The 209-nt window shown below is 49.3% G+C and overlaps 1 protein-coding gene across 1 annotated transcript; it reads left to right on the top strand.

Annotated features, from left to right (window-relative positions):
- Positions 1-7: 7 nt before the first annotated feature.
- LOC109132169 lies at positions 8-203 on the top strand (the record flags this gene model as incomplete). Its single annotated transcript, XM_019243256.1, has 1 exon — positions 8-203. A coding segment is annotated over exon 1 (186 nt), but the record flags the coding sequence as incomplete, so codon positions are not given.
- Between the last annotated feature and the right edge of the window lie 6 nt (positions 204-209).

Below are 209 nucleotides of genomic sequence, written 5' to 3'. Positions count from 1 at the left end.
TCTTTCATATTCAAATTATGAACGATAAAGGAATCATGGAGACTAAAGCTTCCATAGGGGAGATGGGCCTTGGCGGGTTATCCCGGCAGACCAGCATCACTAAGACCAACTGCATTTGCTCACCGACCACTCACCCGGGGTCATTTAGGTGCAAGCTTCACCGGACTCCATCGCTGCAGCGTAACAAGAGCGTTGAGACGAACATACTT

This window comes from Camelina sativa, unplaced genomic scaffold, assembly GCF_000633955.1.
Source record: "Camelina sativa cultivar DH55 unplaced genomic scaffold, Cs unpScaffold34909, whole genome shotgun sequence".
NCBI classification, from domain to species: domain Eukaryota; kingdom Viridiplantae; phylum Streptophyta; class Magnoliopsida; order Brassicales; family Brassicaceae; genus Camelina; species Camelina sativa.
Note: the sequence above shows the minus strand (reverse complement) of the source record. Positions and strands in the feature narration are given on the sequence as shown.